Source organism: Hesperophylax consimilis, chromosome 19 (genome assembly GCF_061612785.1).
Source record: "Hesperophylax consimilis isolate HC1 chromosome 19, BYU_Hcon_1.0, whole genome shotgun sequence".
Classification (NCBI taxonomy): Eukaryota; Metazoa; Arthropoda; class Insecta; order Trichoptera; family Limnephilidae; genus Hesperophylax; species Hesperophylax consimilis.
The window spans coordinates 2422192-2439369 of record NC_142854.1 but is presented as its reverse complement, the minus strand read 5'-3'; the positions used below and the strand labels follow the sequence as shown (position 1 = coordinate 2439369).

The window sequence follows — 17178 nt, the reverse complement described above, 5'->3', positions numbered from 1 at the left end:
GACAGACTGAGTCACAGCAACGCGTGGCGGGGTACAGCTAGTCTATTAATAAATTAGATGATACTCGCTTTGAGAAACAAGTGGCTCCACTTTGATGGAAGTTGGTACGTCCATCTTTAATCCAGAAATAATTCCACCGTTGGCGGTTGTTGAAAAACACAACAAACGTCTCAAATACAGCCATAATACATATCACGATGATATTTGTACATAAAATAGTAAACAACCTGTTACCCAAATATTTCTCAAATAAAATTGTACACAACAAGGACATACACAAACATAAAACAAGGACGTGCAATGATATCAGGCTACCAAAAAAGGACAAGGCGAATACTCTGAATAGTATAAAGGGTTGAAATACTATAATGCGCTGCCGGAAAACTTAAAGTCTGCACCAATTGGAAGGTTCAAGATGTTGCGTAGCAGCTACATCAAGGAAGAGAAAATATAGTGTAAATGCATGTAACAATTAATTAGTAATTTGTAACCTTAAATGTACAAATTACTAAAAATTAAATTAATAAATAAATAATCTTTACGTAACGAGAATTTGTGCATGGAGAAACTTACTGATAAAACTAATGCTAATTTATTAAGAATCTCTTCACATTATTCATTATCCGGTTAAAAACTGGATTGCAGGCCCTTGACGAATGAATTGATAAGTTTTCTGATAAACTGTCAGTAAAATACCGATGAATTGTCACGATCTTGTTCATAAAAATCCTAACATTTTCGCATTTCGTCATTATATATTATTAAGACAAACGCAGGTGCATGAACACACATTCAGATATTATTACGAATTCACTAAATGTTTATTAGAAAGCGGCGTGCAGTCCATTTTTTAACCGGATTATCTAAAATTTCAAGAGATTTTTAATAAATCAGCAATACTCATTTTTCGCCGTGTTGTTATCGTAAGCAACAATAAACATTTGACCTCAACAATATAAACGTCTTCAAATTTAACCTCCACAGTGACAATTATTAAACCTACCTCTTGTAGAGCAATTAGCAACTGATTGTATGTTATTATTGCCATCATATTAGCGGCGTGTACAAATTCCTTTGATAATTGCCGTTAAAAGGTCAATGTTATTTAGTCTAGTATTTTTAACCTTCATAATTATGAAGGGTCAGTCAAAAATTCGCACTTTGTAAATTTGTAACACGAGCATGATTAATCTTTAAATTCTATGCGCACAGATTAAGGAAAATCTAGGTTTTCAGTGAATAAAATTCTTATACTATTATCTTAAAATTCTATACGAAATATATAGATGGACTAGTCCCAGGCAGCGATCGTATGCACGTCAGTTACGATTGTCCGAAATATATAGATGACCTAGTCCCAGGCAGCGATCGTATGCACGTCAGTTACGATTGTCCGAAATATATAGATGACCTAGTCCCAGGCAGCGATCGTATGCACGTCAGTTACGATTGTCCGAAATATATAGATGAACTAGTCCCAGGCAGCGATCGTATGCACGTCAGTTACGATTGTCCGAAATATATAGATGAACTAGTCCCAGGCAGCGATCGTATGCACGTCAGTTACGATTGTCCGAAATATATAGATGGACTAGTCCCAGGCAACGATCTTTTGCACGTCAGCGACGATTGTCCGAAATATATAAATGAAATAGACTCAGGCAGAGATCGTATGCACGTCAACTATGAATACCGTTAAAAATTGTAGAAGTTTTAAAGATTATTTTTCCGATTCTGATCATAGTACTGAAAATGTGTGATTTTAATATTTTCAATCGTACCTAATTATTGATTTGGACAACCGCACATTCCGGAATGGTTCCAATTGGCTACAACGTCATTATGACATAGAAATCGCCTATATCTGGTAAGACGGCTGTCATCAAAGTTGCCCGGCGTGACGTCAACCCCGCCGAAATCACGAATTAAAACGAATATGTCGTTTTGGCGGAAAATCGAAAATGACATGTTTCGAGAATAAAAGAAAATCTTTGAAAAATCCCTATTGCCACTTACAGAAATAAAATAAATTTAATGATTGATGTCTTTGATCTATGAGCTTGCTAATTTTTGAAATGTCTTTTGGTGAACATATATTTTTTGTCACCGGAGACCAAAATGCCGTGTTACATTTTTACTCCTAATAAACTCAAAAATCACTGGAAGTTTGTCGTGTACGTCCTTATACACCATGTATCCATATTTATGAATAAAAAAAACCTAAAGTGAAAGAGACGACATGTGATGTAAAAAAAACATTTAAATATGTGCATTCATTTCAAAATGTAAGCGGTTTAAAACAAAATCCATTTTTTCGAACAGGATCCTCCTTTTCACGAAAACCCCGAGGGAACAAACATCCGACCCTCGCATGTGAAGTTATAATAAGCATTATAATAAATGTTATTTTTCTTCTTTGTTTTCAGGTAATTGCAGAAAATGACTCAACAATAATGATACGTACATTTACTATCCAATATCTACACCAAACCGGGAAATCACAGGTATTTACTTCAGAAACTTCTAATATTATTTATTTGTGAAAAACAGTGATTCCAGCAACTTTTCACAACATTTGCAATTAATCATATACCTACGAGTACATTAATCTATTATATACATTTATTAAATCAGTTGCGATCTTGAGTTCATTGAGGTTTGACTGAAACATGTCTATCTCTGAAGGGAGTCTCCGATTTAAAAGCGTATTCATTCGCCCCAGAGGCAGTATCATTGGTAGGTTGGTCCTGTCTCTTGGAAAAATTAAACCCTTTGCTGCCTAGCTCTGGTGAAATTATCTAGGACATACAACGTAATAAGCTCCAGAACATCAGGATTGCAAATGTGCCCGTTGAGTAGCTTATGTGCTACATTTAGACGATCTATTCCTAGTATTCCAGCGAGGAAGGCAGAGGCAAATAACTATGTGTTATACCCAAACTTTCGCATGTAAAGGTATCGCATAAACTTATGAATACATATGAGAAATACTTGGAGAAGGTGGATGAGTTTGTGTATTTAGGAAGCATGTTTAATAGATGGGAAAGCTGAAAGATGACTCCATTAATGGAGGACTGAACGCATTTTGCGCTAACAAAATATTGTCCAAAGAAGCGAAGCTAGCAGTCCACAATGAAGTTCTAGTACCTACCTACCTTGATGTATGGAAGTGAGGCATGGAACTGGCAGAGGAAGGATAAAAGTAGACTTAATGCTGTAGAAATGAGATCCCTGAGGCGTATGTGTGTTAAAAGCATGTATGATCGTGCTGATTTGAGCGTAATGAGTAAGATTACGAAAGGGACGCTTAGATGGTTTGGGCATGTAGAGCGAAAGGATAGTAAGATATGACGCAAATTGAATGGTAGCAGAAGTCGGGGACGCCCGAGGAAGACATTGCACGACCAAGTAAATCAAATACTCGAGTCGGGCCATGTCAAGAATCACAATAATAAGAGTATGTTTGAGACGATGTATGAATGTGAATGAGGCAAGGAGTGTGAGCCGAGACCGAGTTTTTTTGGCGATCCATCTGCCTACCCCTGCGGGGAAACGTGGTGATGGTTAATGAGTTAGTTAACTTCTGATATTTTTTTTTTTTTTTTTTTTTAAAAGAAAGACAAACATTCCCGGGTTACAAATAACCCAACAGTGTTTGAAAATCTCCTACTACCACCACAGAAAGCCGAAAATGTTGCTTGTGTTGTGATGGAGGACTTAGCCAGCCGAGGAATCGAACACGCGACGCTCGGGTGAGACCCAAGCGCTATGCCCACTCAACCACTGACCGGTCGATATATGATATATATCCTCCGAATAAGCGATGATTTGAAAAATGAACCGCGGCCATACCTACATACATTTATGCAAGTAGGAAATACGCCCACAAAATACCACTAATGAACTAAATAAATACATATATTAAAAGCATTACCAAGCCCATGAAATGCTGATGTATTATTTTATTCAATTATTTATCACCCATGCTGGCTAATGTAATTAGAACATGGGATTCTACTTCTGAAAAAATATTGTGTTTAGACGATAAAACGTAAGGTGATCTATTTTAAAAAGCTTCCTTTTAGTTTTCATTTAAAAATTTTATATTTCAAAAGTATTAATTTATTTAAAATTATATGTTTATTTATAATAATAAAATTGAAATTAAAAGCGTATTTCGTCACCTTTCAAAGACAGTTTTTAGTTTTCGGATACGTTCAAAAATATTCCATTTAATTTGGATTTTATTGCGAAGCGAAAATACACACAAATTCTCCAAATTTCTGACAGCGTCTAAAATATATAACGGTCAATGTGTCAGAGGCTTGAGGGGTTGAATGACCCGTACTTTTGCTTTGGAAAGTTTGTTTTATGTCGATGCATCATTTCACGTCTATTATTGACTTTTAAAATGGGGCAATGAGAACAATACTCAGACGAAATAGATATTCAAAAGTAAATAAAATGTTAAAGGAACTAAATTGGCTAACGGTGAAACAGATGTTGACCTTGAACACGATGATATTTGTACACAAAATAGTAAACAACCTGCTACCCAAATATTTTTCAAATAAAATTGTATACAACAAGGTATGTCCTTGTTGTACACAAACATAAAACAAGGACGTGCAATGAAATCAGGCTACCAAAAAAAGGACATGGCTAATATTCAGAATAATATTCTATATAAAGGGGTGAAATACTATAACGCGCTGCCGGAAAACCTAAAATCTGCCCCAATTGGAAAGTTCAAGATGTTGTGTAGGAGCCACATCAAGCAAGAAAAAATATAATATATTTAAATGTAACAAATTAATTAGTAATTTGTAAACTTAAATGTACAAATTACTAACATTAAAAAATATATATTTTCACCAATTGGTTTAATTATCGACCCATTTTAGTGATGGTGCATGCAGTCCGGTCCGTGCCCTTGCTTAATTCACATTAATTCATCGATTTATAAAAATATACTAGTTTGTTGTTCCGCCTCTTAACATGCCTGACTCACATATTGCATTCATTCATTCATTCCATTTCTTTCTGACCGTAACTGATAATAATGTTCTCTGTCAAGCTAGCAGTCCACAGTGGAGTGCTGATACCTACCCTGATGTATGACAGTGAGGCATGGAATTGCAGAGGAAGGATGAAAGTAGACTGAATGCTGTGGAAATAAGATCCCTGAGATGTGTGTGTGGTAAAAGCTTGTGTGATCGTGTGAGAAATATGAAGATTAGGAAAGAATGCAAAGGGGTTGTAAGCTTAATGAGAAAGATTAAGAAAGGGACGCTTAGGTAGTTTCGATATGTTCAACGAATGAACGAATGATATATGACGCGAAAGTGAATTTTTAATTTTTTTTAAATTTATAATTTAATAAATGTTTACATGTTACATTTTTTGACATTTTTTTAACTACCATACTAGGCTAATGCCCGTGTTGTGGTAGTTATACATGAAATAATAATAAAAATAACATAAAAGAACTAAAAAATACTATTTTATAGAAACATAAGTATGCAAGTATGAATCATACATGAAATAAAACTAAAAACCAATGTATTAAAATTTAATAGTAAACTGAAAAATAAAGAAAAAGTATATGTATACTTATTTAATACAAATAAAAATTAAAAATGCCAAACATTAAGATTTAAATATAAACATAATTAATAAAGATTGTTTAATGCATATAATTGTTTGTGTGCAAGTTTATTTATCGTAGGTATTATCTATAAGACAAAATGTTTATGTTCAACACTTCATTTTAATTTTCGTGATATGAGACAAGTTGGACAGAAGTTTTTATAATTTTTTTTTTTTGTGTTTATTGTAGAATAAGTCGGAAATTTCTTGTTTTATTTCTTACTAGCGGACCACGCAATGCTTCGCTATTGCTAATGTCCTTCTCGGGCGTCTCCGACTCTTCCATCATTCACTACTGTATACCACAATGTTACTGTTAAAAAAACTACATTACATCGACTTTAATTCGACTCTGTATCTCCTTCCAGTGCAGAGATATTGCGTTAAGTATTGCTCGAGCGTCCCCGACTTCCTGTACCATTCAAACCAAATTCAAACTCCATAAACATTCCTGGCACTAATAAGAAAAAAAAACTGAAATTTTCAGCTATATCCGTGAAAAACTTTCGGATATTCCGGATTTTTAATAAACGAACATTTAAATTTTTTATATAGATTTTATGGTGACCGGATAAATCATCACAATGATAATTCATCACATCTTTAAAAAGTTATTTAAAGTCATGGAAAGTGATGAAACAAAAACTTTATTTATTAACTGAGTTAGGTAGGTTAGGTTAGGTTTAAAAAAAAATTTCATCGTTTCTAATGACTTTATATCACTTTTTAAAAGTTTGTTGAATTGTCACTGTGTTGAGTTATCATGGAACCAGATTTTATATTTCATTTGAATTGGTTGGGATTCCGACTTCCGGAAAATTAGTCTTCGAGATCCCGTCTCAAACCAAAACTACCTGAACACAGACCTTGACACTAAATCAAGTTGGCTTCTTATTTAAGGTAGAATGGCAGATAACATAATTATGTAGAACGATCTTATTGAAAATAAGAGGCTGACTTGATCCAGTGTCCTGGCCTGGATTCGGGTATTTTTGCTCAAACCCATCCGAATAAAACTAAATTGATGTTAACACTTTAATCTCGTGTTAATTCAGACTTTAATTCGACTACGAATCTTATTCATTACTTTGCATTGATAAGATATAGAGTTGGTCTTTTTTATGTAATGTATAATGGCTGATAACATAATTATATAGAACGATCTTATTGAAAATAAGAGGCTGACTTGATCCAGTGTCCTGGCCTGGATTCGGGTGTTTTTGCTCAAACCAATCCGAATAAAACTAAATTGATGTTAACACTTTTCAATTTAATATTGCCGCGATTTGACCAATTATTTAGCTGGATCAAGTCAGCCTCTTATTTCACTGAAGTCAGCCTCTTATTGAAATAGTGTCCTGGCTTGGATTCGGGTATTTTTGCTCAAACCCTTCCGAAAAAAAACTAAATTGATGTTAACACTTTAATCTCGTGTGAATTCGACGAAAACGACCTTTAGTCCCTGACTCAACCACACCTTTACACTACTGTTTATATGTATACTACTGTCTACATGTGTACTACTTTTCAACGTTATTAACCACATAAATCAGCTGCCTACATCACATTGTTCAATTTAATATTGCCGCGATTAATGACCAATTATTTAGCTGGATCAAGTCAGCCTCTTATTTCACTCAAGTCAGCCTCTTATTGAAATAGTGTCCTGGCTTGGATTCAGGTATTTTTGCTCAAACCCATCCTCAAACTAAATTAATGTTAACACTTTAATCTCGCGTTAATTCGATCGGATACGACCTTTCAACCCTGACTCAACCACACCTGTACAATTTACGTAAGTAAACAATATTTGTATTCAGTTAATTCCGCTGACATAATTATTGTGCCATTTTAATTGAATTAATCGCCACGCGAGCTGGTACTGTACTACATACCCTTGGACTGTGTAGGTACAGCGCCGAGCGTTATAAACTTCGCTAAGCCAATTAACGCAATATTTGTGCGTATTTGACTTGCGTAAATGTAAATATATTGAGTATAAGGCATTTAGCCGATATGAATTGAGGATTTAAAACGTAGAAATCGATAAATAAGTTTATTATTTGTCAGGGTGGCAGAAGTCCAAATATTGCCCAGATTTCATTTTAGGGCAAGTCGTAACCGTTTGGATTTGGAAGAACTTTTCCTAGAAAAATTATTACTAGATACATAATAACTTGCGACTAAGATTTATTACTACTGACTTACAACTTAGCCTCATTGCCAGCAACTAAGTACTGACACTTAAAACCGATACAAAATATAAATGACAATATTAATAATAATACATAATACTGCTATAACTTTCTCAGCACTGATGGTGAACAACTGAAGACTGTCTGAAACGTAAAACATTCACCATATAATATTCAAAACTAAAGAGTTTTAAAAGCAGTTAATAATATTTAGCTTATTTCTCCATAAATCGTTTGTCTACATGCATACTACTGTCTACATGTATACTACTGTCTACATGTATACTACTGTCTACATGTATACTACTGTCTACATGTATACTACTGTCTACATCTATACTACTGTCTATGTGTATACTACTGTCTTCATGTATATTACTGTCTACATGTATACTACTTTTCAACGTTATTAACCACATAAATCAGCTGTCTGCATCATTGATCAATTTCTTTTATATTGCCGCGATTAATGGCCAATTATTTAGAAATCTTACAAGAAGCAGACTTTTTCGCATGGCCATAACAGTACGTTAAATGGAATTGATCAATTAGTAAAAGCGCGGACGAACGAAACATTTGTTTAGAAATAAACGTGGAATGCGGCAGGAAATATTTGAATTTTTTTATTTATGGCTTACTACTGGGCACCGCAATGCTTCGCTATTGCTAATGTCTTTCTCAGACGTCTCTGACTTCTTTCACCATTCACTACTGTATACCACAATGTTACTGTTAAAAACTTCGTCTCCGTATCCCATTCAGGCGTCCCCGACAACTTCTACCACTCTCTAAACACTCCTGACACTAAAAAGAATAGACTTTAAAATTTTCAGAGATATCGGTTGACTACTTTTCGAGTTTTAGCACAGACATGCATAGGCTGAATTGTTATGTATTAAGAATACTTCGCTTATCTGGCATCGAATAAGATGTATTGAATACGAGTATGAATGTATCAATTATTCAATTCTAACTGAAAGCAAAACAGGGAAATAAAGGAAATGTGATCAATAAAATAATAAGTTTTAAGATCTTTAAGAATGTTATTTATGAATTTAGTGAGGTTCATGTTAAACAAATCGATGTCTGTGCATAACCTATCAAACGTGCTACTTCTTCTTCTTCTAATTATATTTTTTATGTTTATTATGTACAGGGTTTGCCAATAAGAGGTGTTATTTTGAATAGCCGGCTATTTCGGTAGATGTTACTTTTGAAGCTGTCATTTTTTGACACTTGACGAGTGGAAACTACGCCATTAATAAAAATGGAACGATACACGCTTCAACAACGCATTGAAATTATTAAAATTCTCTTGAGTGAATCAAATGCAAATCATCTTGAGCGATGAGGCCCATTTCCACCTCGGTGGCTTCGTCAACAAGCAAAATTTTCGCATTTGGGGCTCGGAAAACCCAAGAGTTATTGGTGAAAAGCCTCTCTATCCTCAACGTGTGACGGTGCGGTTTATGGTCCGGCGGAGTCATTGGACCTTACTTTTTCGAAAATGAGGCTGGAGCAACAGTTACCGTGAATGGATTGCGCTATCGAGAGGATGATTAATGATTTTTTATGGCCGGAATTGGATGGTATTGATCTGGACAACGTTTACTTTCAACAAGACGGCACTACGTGCCACACAAGCAACGAAACCATTGATCTTTTAAGGGAAAAATATCAAAATAAAACCTCTTATTGGAAAACCCTGTATTATTATTTAGTGTGTGTCTAGCTTGGCAAGGGAGTTGGCAGGAGTGACCCAATTCCTCGCACTGGCTCCGTAGCCACTAGAACTTTACCACAGTCACTGTGGCCGCTGTGGGCCGCTCTTATTGGATTCGGGTTGCCATTCGCGCCGATCCAATTAGTCGCCCCAATTGGTACAATTAAAAGAGGACATCAACGGACCGGGCGGCACAGTTAGGGTTTCCAGATGTCCGGTTTTGGACCGGACAGTGCGGTTTTTTGAACGGCTGTCTGGTCTAGAAAATTTTGGAAAACCGGACAATAGATGTCCGTTTTTTTTTAAATACGCGATATGTATGGGAGAGCTTTATGAGGAACTAGCTGCACTTCAAAGTATTTTTCTTTCACTTCACTCATTATATATATATAGATGTTTTATTATATATATGTATGTTTTTCAATTAAAAACAAAAAAAAATAATAAATCCACACTCCGTCACTGTCATTGGAATTGTTTCTCGTGTTCAACAGCTGTTATTAGCAAGTGTGTCAAAAAGTGTCCTCGCTCTTTCGTACACACTAAATAATAATAGTTAAAAATGAGACGAATGGTGCCGTGCCATTTCGTTGTGATTGTGAAAGCGCGCCAACGTAGGTACGTACGTACATTATTCAACGAAACTCGAACAAAATATTGCCAGATGGGTTTTCAAACTTTGACAAAGGATAAAACATTGGTGACATGTGGTGAAAATATGAATAGTTAATTTTTTATTAAAAAAAAATGTTACCGGACAGCAAAGTGCCCATAAAATTTTGTACTCCAAATGTGTTAGGAATAGCTGGTTAAAGTTTGTCGGGTACGTGCCGATACACCCTGTATATATATTCTTGGTGTAGGTTTTTGACGATGAATCATCACCAAATCTGTTGAAATGGTACAATATGTGTGCTGTGTTCCCGTCTCCAATGCCTTCGTAGAAAGAGTTTTTAGTGTAATGGGTAATGTATGGACTGACGAAAGAAATCGACTAGGTGTGAACACCGTAAAAAGCGAATTATGTGTTTTCTTCAATTTAAATGTCAGTTGCACTGAATTTAAATATGCAATTTCAGGCAATAAACGATTATTAAAAACAGAAGCATCTAGTGCCAAATATGTTAAAAATTGATTCTTTGCTTAAGGGGGTATTTGCAAAAACCGAAATAATATTTCGGGGCGGAGAGGAATGAAGTATGTTGGAACGCGGAACACGCGGCGACGTGCTGTGCTCAACTCAGTTCGAACAGAGCACCGATGAAATCCACTAGATGGTACCCATGAGTAAGGTTTGAACATGAAACGCTTAATAATGAGCGTCTTTCAAATAAAGTTTATTAAGTTGAGTATGCATTTTTTAGGTAAATTTCGATAGAAGAATTGCAGAAGGAGCTCATGATTTTATGAGATTTAGATGAGATTATCAGATTTCTATCAAACTTGTTTGATAAATTATCGATACTATCAACTACACTGCTAGACGGTAATCAGTACATTATGACTCGTAACCGACGTGTTCTTCATTGACAGATGTCAAAACAATACGGTATTTATTTTCATAATATCTGATCATAATTATATCTGAATATATTGGCAAGATAAATAAAATATCGGTGATTTTCAATATTTATTATTATTTTTTGCAAAAAAGGTACATAAAACAAATAATTATGTAATGTAAAAAGCATAAGATTCAATTTTTTATATAAAGGTCATCATTTATTATTTTATCAGTTAGGAATAGTAAAAATAATTTACATAATAATTTACTAGATGTCATTACAAAACAAATCAATAATATAATCGTTCCCAATCAGCACGGCTTTATTACAGATAGAAACACTTTAAGTAACTTAATCATTTATGAAAATTATGTAACTGATTCCCTTATCCACAAGCATCGGGTGGATTCGATATACACTGATTTTTCCAAAGCTTTTGATATAGTTAGGAGACATATTCTTATGTATAAACTAAGTCTTTTGGGCATTAAAGGAACCTTATTGATCTGGATCAACAGTTATCTTAGTAAAAGAAAGCTTTGTGTTAAAATAAATTCTGTAGAATCTTACATCTTCGAATCCATATGTGAAGTTCCCCAAGGATCTCACCTCGGACCAACTCTGTTTTAATTATTTATAAATGACATTGTTGGTGTATTTAAAGATGTACAAGTTCTGCTCTTCGCTGATGATTTGAAAATATACAGAATGATACGTACTATAGAAGATTGCCATATTTTGCAATCTAATTTGGATAAATTGTAAATTGTATCATTGGTGTGTGATCAACTAATTATTTCTTAATATTCAAAAGTGCCAAGTTATTCGTTTTCGTAAAATCCAAAGTCATGTTACTTATGAATACTCTTTAAATAATGTACTATTGACATCAGTCGCTCAGATCAGCGACTTGGGGGTTATATTTGATGAAAAGTTAACATTTACTCTGCATGTAAATGATATGTAGCGTCGAGAAAAATCTACATTAAATAATTAATAATAAACCGCTCGACCTACTCCCGAATCATGTACCTGCATTCCAATTCGCCTCGTAAACAAGAGCAACCTACGTACTTCAAGTACCTACCTGCCTATCGATGACAATAATACTGCAGCCCGTCTCGGATACTACGAGAACTCGCCAGAAGGTTCGAGCCTACGGCCTAGGCATAATTGCCACGCCGTCGAAAGTTCGCGAATGATCCAGATCGAGCGAGTGTCTTCGATTTAGTTGCCATCCATCTACCTACTGCTACCGTCGGCCGTCTAGTATAAATAGGCCCGACGCAGCGAGCATATTGTCAATAGTGTGATTGTAAAATCAGCTGACAATTTATCAATAAACGCTATACTGAGTGAGAGATCTTTTCATTTATACACCACGATAACTACAGATATAATAATGTTTGGTTTCATATGCAGAACAGCGAGTGGTTTCAAGTCACTTGAATGTTTGAAAACATTGCACACTTCTTTAGTAAGAGCCAAGTAGAGTATAATTCGCCTTTTTGATCCCCATTGTATAAAACGCTTTCTGACAATATAGAAAGGGTACAGCACATATTTTTAAGATTTATTAACTTTAAACTGAATATTCCAATTCAATTCCAATTCAATTCCATATTAACTATGTCCTTTTGATGAAACAACTTAACAATAACGCTGTCAGATAAGCGGATCATCTCTGAACTTGTAATATTAAATAAAATTATTAATAATTGCATTGACAACCTTGAAATTCTCGCCAAAATAAAATTTTACGTACCGACCAGAAATTTGAGGCAAAGTGCTACCGTTTTCTTTGCCAATTTTAAAACCAACTATGAAGCTCATACACCTATAAATATACTACATCATTTTGGCAATATATTTGGGAATATTTTATACATGTTTAAAGATACCGTATTAGTTATAAAACGATATATTTTTAATCACTTTACTTAGATGTATGAATTCACGACTCCGTAGTGAATACACTTTTATTTTTATATTTCTGTCTTTCTTGATACATATTTTGCTTTCCATAATCCACACTATTAATTTTAATTTACTTCATCATAAAACATTATTTATTGTACACTATGTACCTAACACAACTGTATTACTTTGTTACCTATTTTTGTAAAAGCCCATTGGGCGTAATCATTTTTGGGAAATCGACAGTTTACATTTAATCAGTTTGTACATAAGTATTATGTGGTAAAATAAAACCAATTATGGATTTCCTCCCTGTGACTTTAACTGGGACAGCATAATATGGAATAAGTTATTTAAATTTGTTAGAAAGAAATATGAATTAAAAAATTATATAAAACAAAAGATTATATAAAATGAAAAATTTACAAAACAATTCATTTACAGCTATGGAGAGAGGTGGTAGATATAAATCAAATAACAATTGAGATATAAACATTATTCACAAAACATCAGAGAAATATTCTTTTATGGACCTCTTGTATTTGGTAAGTTCGCCACTGAAAATATCAACCTTAGATAATACGCTATTGTAATTATTGCATAGTCTGTTCAGGCAAGAATTCTGCTTAGAGTTTGTTTTGCTTTGATCAACCCTGAACAGGACACAAGAGCGTGTTGAATGCGCAGGTACATTGAATGGAATCTTGTTTAGCAACTCTGGGCATTGAATATTATTGTTAACTACTTTATACAGGAATAGTGCATCCTTATGATGCCTCCGTACACTCAAGAATGAAGCTGCCTCTGCATAATTATTAAATCTTACAAATGACTTGTAACAATAACATTAATATAAAAAAAACTAAAAAAAATATTCAATCAACTAGCATTTTGTCGAAATCTAAACGACGCTTTCCTAATTGACGTTCTTTACATACTATTGCGTCTAAGATATATGAAGGATCACGAACATTCATAGACCTTGTGACTCGAGGATCGATAAGCTCGGGAAGAATGCAATCCATATAAAAATTGGTTAATTTAATAAGCATTTTTTCTTCCCAGAACTTGTCATCTCGAAGTATCCGCTCAACTTTTAGAGGGAAGTGTGAGCCAGTCCATACGGCAAAAATGCAATGACTTTTATTACTAATGTGTAATTGGCCCTGCACCTGGAAATACCAATCGTGATTTTGGTTTACGCGATATTTTTCGTTGTCTAATTTCCAAAACGTTATTTTTTTTTTCAATTGCGTCTTCAACAGACATACTCTTTGCAGAAGATGGGCATTTAATTTCGACGATACAGTTATTACCGGACAGACCATCAGGTGTAGCTCCAAAAAAAAATGTTCAGGGTCTATAAATAAGCCACTCTGTTCAATAGTTATGGACTCTTGTTCACATAACTGCCGAATCGCGATTGGCTCATTTATTTTCCCATATTTAATTGATTCAATATTTTGCAAAGAACGTCCATATAGTAAAGTTTTAACTAATGGCGCACAACTAATCATTCTTCTCTTACAAATCTTACCAAACCACGACGCTGTTAAAAGATTTCGACGCCTTTCTAACCATTCACCACTCTCAGACTGTAAAATGGTTTCCCTTTCAATTCGCCGACGTTCTGGGGAAGAACATTGCAAATCTTTGAAAAACTGCCTTTTTGCAGCATCAAATGATATATTATCCATATCCGGCTTTTGACATGCATCACCATATTCAGAATCTGGTTTTAAAGAATTTAGTGTTTTACTATTTTTTTTTGTTTTGTACTTATAATTTTGGTTACTAAGTTTTCTACGTTTATTTGCTTCAAAACTTTTCAAGACATTTCGCGGGCTGCTATCAAAAACCGTTTTATGGAGAACATAATGTGGCCGTTTTGTATTAAACGCAACAACAGATGCTGCGCACCTCCCAGTATAAGACTGTTTTGTTGAAAAATTTATTCTTTTCCCACCTACCATTTTGGCGACAACGCTGTTATATGATTCCGCAATATTGCTATCGACGTTATATATTAAGCTGCGGGAATTTGAAGCTAAACGCGAACAAAGTTGGGAGAGTTTAGAAAATAAGTTGCACAATTTTAAATCTTGAATGTAGTTTTTCTCATCCACATGCTTACAGTAATAGTCGTCACAGGTAGCGTGGTCGCCAAACACATGTTTAATGCTATTTAGAATATCTTTATTTAAATTCCCGACTTTGGTATCCATCAAACAATTTTCTGAAATCCTATATTTAATAGCAGATGTGATTGATCTACGCAAGCGGAGTAATCTTTCACTGATAATTTTGCGTAATCGTATAGGGTACTGGGTATCTAATGAAAGTAAATTGATTTTAGATATATAATTACGTAGAAGGTGATTCCGACATTCGATTTTCTCTACGGTTATATTTGAATAGGGTCGAGCTTCTAATATTTTCTTATATGTACTACAATCGCCATCTGCTATTAACTTGGAATATATCAATCCGTGTGTGGCTAATGAGCTTTTAAATCCTTCAACAATTATTTCGGATTCCATGCCGCTTGAAGAGCCTACGTAATTCTTATAGCACTTATGTTCGGGTGGGGTCACGCTTTTATTTGAGGCCCGAGTGCAAGTCATACAAAACTTATTCTTGACACCCATATACAAAACTTTCTTTGTCCTATATCCAATAATTACAGCTGCGCCAGATAAAGCAGCATATTTTGTCTTATAAGATCTTTTAGACCAACACCCATCTGCCACAACTGTAATCATTGGAACCCCATCCCTGTTAACATCACCGGCAATTTGGGCTAAAGTAGCCTCCTCTTTGGCGGCTTCTGCCATCGTCTTAACCTTAGTACGGTCCCACCATTCACACGCCCTTTCATGTGATTTGCTGTACTGTCTGTTACTCATACAAGGGATCCCTGCTACTGCCGTTAGTTCTTTTAAGTTAGAATAGCCAGATCCAATACTTATAATTCCAGAAACCATTGAATCAGTAACATTCATATCATCTTTCACGTCTTCGCAGGTAAAAATACTATATTTGTTCGTGCACATATTACAAATAAATGTCAATACTGAATTAAATCCTGATTGCTTCTCTTCAACTATCTCCAAGTTATATAATGTACACTCATAAAGAGAGTCGTGCTGCGAAATTTTGTTTAATTGATTTAAAAAAAAATTTATATCTACTATTCTTCTTCCTTCCAGAATAACGGGTTTCTTCTTTTCCTGTGTAAACAAAACTTTTACTTTATTTACGTCAATTGAAAATAATATGCATTTGAAATTCTTTTTACGACTTCAATACGTTCAGAAAAAAATTATATGTTTAAAACAGTTATTACTTTTTCAGAATTTTTCTCAGGCGACATCGGTCCTTCCGACATCGGATTATTGATATTTTCAGTATTTTCCTGATGAAATAAAAACAATATTAGAAAAATTATGTTCATTCACTTTTCAATTCATTTTTTGCATTAGACGAGTATATACAAGTGTATAAATTACCTGTTGTAATATAGGTAGAGATGGTATATTGCTAAGTCTAGAAGCAAGCATTAATTGCACCTTTTTTCTGTGTTCTTTATTCTGCCTCTTGATTTTTTTCACCCTGCTTACTAGCGAATACCTGTTCTTCTTTTCTTTGTTGCCCATTCTAAACAATTAGTAACCTCTGGAAAAAAGATTTAAGGATTATATAGGTCGGTTTTTGTATTTATTTGTAGATGATGAACGTACCTACATGTTAAAAGTAACGACGCGCTCTCTCAAACTAATCATTTGATACGTTTATGTATATATATTTATGTATATTTATATATATTTTGTGTATATATTGTTTATATGCGTGAGGATGCGTCATATGGGTGTATGTATACATGTGTTGTTATATGTATATGGGTATGTCTGCTGCTATAAACACATGTGTGCTTGCATGCACACATATTAAAAATTATATATATAATTATGTACATTTTTACAATCTAATGCTAATTTACTTCTCTTTCCTTTCTAATTTCTATCTTCTACTTTTTATTACAATTTTTCCAAAATTTTAACTTCATCTATAGTTACTTATTTCATATGTTTACACTAGATTTCATATTTCATACAAGGTAATTACACTCAATTGGTCACCATGAAACAGGCAGCCGCCTAGTATGGCGATTCATTATATCTACTTTATG

General features: G+C 34.2%; 2 protein-coding genes across 2 annotated transcripts in view; one reads left to right on the top strand and one right to left on the bottom strand.

Annotated features, from left to right (window-relative positions):
* The window catches only part of LOC149414643 (uncharacterized), a 220273-nt gene that overhangs the window by 108850 nt on the left and 94245 nt on the right, over positions 1 to 17178 (top strand). The gene's annotated exons all lie outside the window — the stretch shown is intronic.
* Positions 15670 to 16754, bottom strand: LOC149414645 (uncharacterized). Its single transcript, XM_089643342.1, has 4 exons — positions 16499 to 16754; positions 16336 to 16404; positions 16181 to 16219; positions 15670 to 15741 (listed from the first exon to the last, which is right to left on the bottom strand). Exons 1-4 carry the CDS (start codon positions 16643 to 16645, stop codon positions 15670 to 15672), a joined length of 327 nt encoding a protein of 108 aa, XP_089499468.1. The 5' UTR covers positions 16646 to 16754.

Coding starts and splice junctions, on each gene's coding strand:
- LOC149414645 (XM_089643342.1), bottom strand. CDS start 16,645: ATGGGCAACAAAGAAAAGAAGAACAGGTATTCGCTAGTAAGCAGGGTG. Junction 16,220..16,335: donor CTGAGAAAAATTCTGAAAAA/GTAATAACTGTT, acceptor TTGTTTACACAG/GAAAAGAAGAAACCCGTTAT. Junction 15,742..16,180: donor TTCTGGAAGGAAGAAGAATA/GTAGATATAAAT, acceptor CAATGATTACAG/TTGTGGCAGATGGGTGTTGG.